General features: G+C 30.8%; 1 protein-coding gene across 1 annotated transcript; it reads left to right on the plus strand.

The window, feature by feature from the left end:
* The first annotated feature begins 387 nt into the window (after window positions 1–387).
* LOC108456298 (putative F-box protein PP2-B12) lies at window positions 388–1883 on the plus strand. The gene is made up of 3 exons (XM_017754895.2): window positions 388–854; window positions 967–1085; window positions 1300–1883. Exons 1-3 carry the CDS (start codon window positions 591–593, stop codon window positions 1706–1708), a joined length of 792 nt encoding a protein of 263 aa, XP_017610384.1. The 5' UTR covers window positions 388–590; the 3' UTR covers window positions 1709–1883.
* Window positions 1884–2847: the final 964 nt, after the last annotated feature.

Consider the following 2847-nt stretch of genomic DNA (forward strand, 5'->3'; position numbering starts at 1 on the left):
TCATTAAAATTAAATGATATGATCAATTTGTTCTTGAAACATGAATGGATTGACCAATCGAACTGATTGAATCGGGAATCGACCGATTAATTAGAATAATATATATTTAAAGTAATCAACCATTGGTTCTATTATTAGAAAATTGTATGTTTTTCAATATCAGAATGTTACGCCATCAAATTTTTATAATTTTTAAGTTTAAAGACCAAAAATGAATATATTTACCAAATTTAAAAACCAAGATGGATAAAAAAAATGTATAATTACGAAAGCCAACCTAATTGTGATGCTAAAAATCTCATTATTATATTTTAAAATATTGTTTTTAAACAGGATAAAATGACCGCAACTAAGTCGTGGTCAATCGTGAGGGCGAAAGATTGAAGCATCGCTGTTATATCGATTAAGATTAACTTTTTCCAAAGCTTATCATCTATTTTGAGAAAGACAACATGTATTGATAAAAAGAAAAAGGAGACCATAAACCACTGGTATAGATGGAAACTACGAAGAAAACAATGGACATTACCACGATTGATAGCTTCTAATTAAAGTTTGGAAAGTGGTTATGAATAATTCCAGCCAAAAGAATGGAAATTACAAGCATATTACCAGAAGAGTGCCTGTGTCTGATCATATCGTTGACTTCGCCGGAAGATGCATGTCGATCGGCCATGATTTCTCACGCTTCCAGATCGGTTGCAAACCGTGATGAAGTGTGGGAAAAGTTTCTACCGTCTGATTGTAGATCAATCATTTCAGGATCATCATCATCATCATTGCTTTCGCTGGGAAAGAAGGATGTATATTTCCATCTCTGTTTTCATCCCATTCTCATTCAAAATGGTACCATGGTAAACCCCAAAGCTCACTCCTTAATCTCCATCTCCATCGGTTTTTATTCGATTTAAAGAGGTGTGTGCTGTACTTCATCTGCGAAACTAATGTTGCTTGTTAAAACAACAGAGCTTTCAGTTGGAGAAAAAGAGTGGAAAAAAATGCTATATGATGGGGGCAAGAGCACTTTCAATTATACAGGGAGATACACCTGCTCACTGGATTTGGACATCTCTACAAGAGTCTAGGTTTGTATTTTTTCTTTTAAATATATAACGGCAGCCACTGTGTTTTAACAGCAAAAGCTAAAATGTTATTACTCATTTAACATTACAGTGACGGTGAAAAACCTACTTTTGCCTTCAAAAGCATGACAAAGAGAATGGCATTGTCGATATTCCCTTTGTTTACTTCTTGTTTTGAATTCCCTCTGTTTACTTCTTGTTTTGAATTCTTTAATAGGTTCCCTGAAATTGCTGAGCTCAAACAAGTGGGGTGGCTTCATATGAGGGGAAAGATTGAGACCAAAATTTTATCTTCCGACACAAACTATGCAGTATACTTTGTGTTTAAGCTTAGAAAAGAGCATACAACCGGGTTTACGCAGAGATCTGTAGGTTTTCATGTCCATGTCGACAAAATCGATTTAAGAGAAGTGCGGATGGTGTCGTTAGACCCTTTAAGAGATGAGTCTCAATATATTCGAGAGAGAGGAGATGGGTGGATGGAGATTGAAATGGGTGCTTTTTTCAATAATTGTGGGGACGATGGAAGCGTGGAGTTCAGTATTTGGGAGGCTCACACTAATTACGTCAAACAAGGTCTTATTATTGAAGGAATTGAGTTGAAGCCTAAAGATATTGCTAGTTAGGGCGTACGTTGATTTGCTCAAACTAGGAAAATCTTATTTTAGTTTGGAATATAAATATCCTGTTGCTTAATGTTAATGTAAGTTGTAAATGATCAGCAACGAGATACAGCCTTTAAAATTTGTATAAACTAATTATGTCTGCTGCTTGAATGATTTTCATTTCGAATGTTAAAAAGTATTTTCTATCCATATATTCCTTTTGATTTTTAATAATTAAAAAGTGTGTGATTAGATTGTTTGGGGAAGACAAAAGTTATTCACCAGAATAATGTTTGTTGTTGATATAAATGATAAATCAATACTTTGATAATGGATGATCTGGTTTATTTTAATGAATTTAAGATACATTTTATTGGAAAATGAAAATTAGTGAACAAAATATGTTTAATTTACATTTTGAAAAGAGAATTCAAAATATGCAAAATTAGAATAAAAAACTCGTTTCCATTATTTTCAACCAAAATGTTTTGAAAATTTGGAATAGTTGAAAATAATGGGGATTTTTTAAGTTTCCTTTATGCATTAAATTTATCCTGATTCGAATCAACTTTTAATTTTTATAACTTTTAAAAATTATATTTAATTACATTTTATTTTACTATTGTTATACATTTTAATAAATTATGCTTTAATTTAATTATTTTTTCATTTATGTTTTGAAAATACATACTAAACGTGTTTTCACTAAAGGTGATCATGGGCCAGCTTTAACAAAATTTCAAGTCGTTTTATAGGCTTGGGCCATATTTGGCCAAAAAATAGGCCTAAAATTTTTCTCAAGCCCAGCCGGATAAAAAACTAAAACCCGAGCTCGGCCCAATCATATTAATTTTTATATAAAAATAAATTTTAAAAATATAATACACCAAATACACTAAAAAAATTAAAATAAATGTTTACCAACAAATTGAAAATAAATTAAAAAGTCTTTATAATTAAATAATAAGTAAATTACCAATAACAATGGCAAAATGCCTCTAAAATAGTAGCAAAATAAACAATAAAACAAGAGTTATACAATACCTAAACAATAACAATAAAATAGTAACAATATAATAGTAAAATGGTGGTAAAATAGTGAAAAAATAAGAACAATTTTTTTTTTTTTGCAATTTCAGGTGAGGCTGGGCTGAAAAATG

Source organism: Gossypium arboreum, chromosome 9 (assembly GCF_025698485.1).
Source record: "Gossypium arboreum isolate Shixiya-1 chromosome 9, ASM2569848v2, whole genome shotgun sequence".
Classification (NCBI taxonomy): Eukaryota; Viridiplantae; Streptophyta; class Magnoliopsida; order Malvales; family Malvaceae; genus Gossypium; species Gossypium arboreum.

Bases quoted from the DNA above. Each gene is read 5' to 3' on its own strand.
- LOC108456298 (XM_017754895.2), top strand. From the start codon at position 591: ATGGAAATTACAAGCATATTACCAGAAGAGTGCCTGTGTCTGATCATA. The intron at 855-966 runs GTAAACCCCAAA...TTAAAACAACAG, and splicing joins TCATTCAAAATGGTACCATG to AGCTTTCAGTTGGAGAAAAA. The intron at 1,086-1,299 runs GTTTGTATTTTT...ATTCTTTAATAG, and splicing joins ACATCTCTACAAGAGTCTAG to GTTCCCTGAAATTGCTGAGC.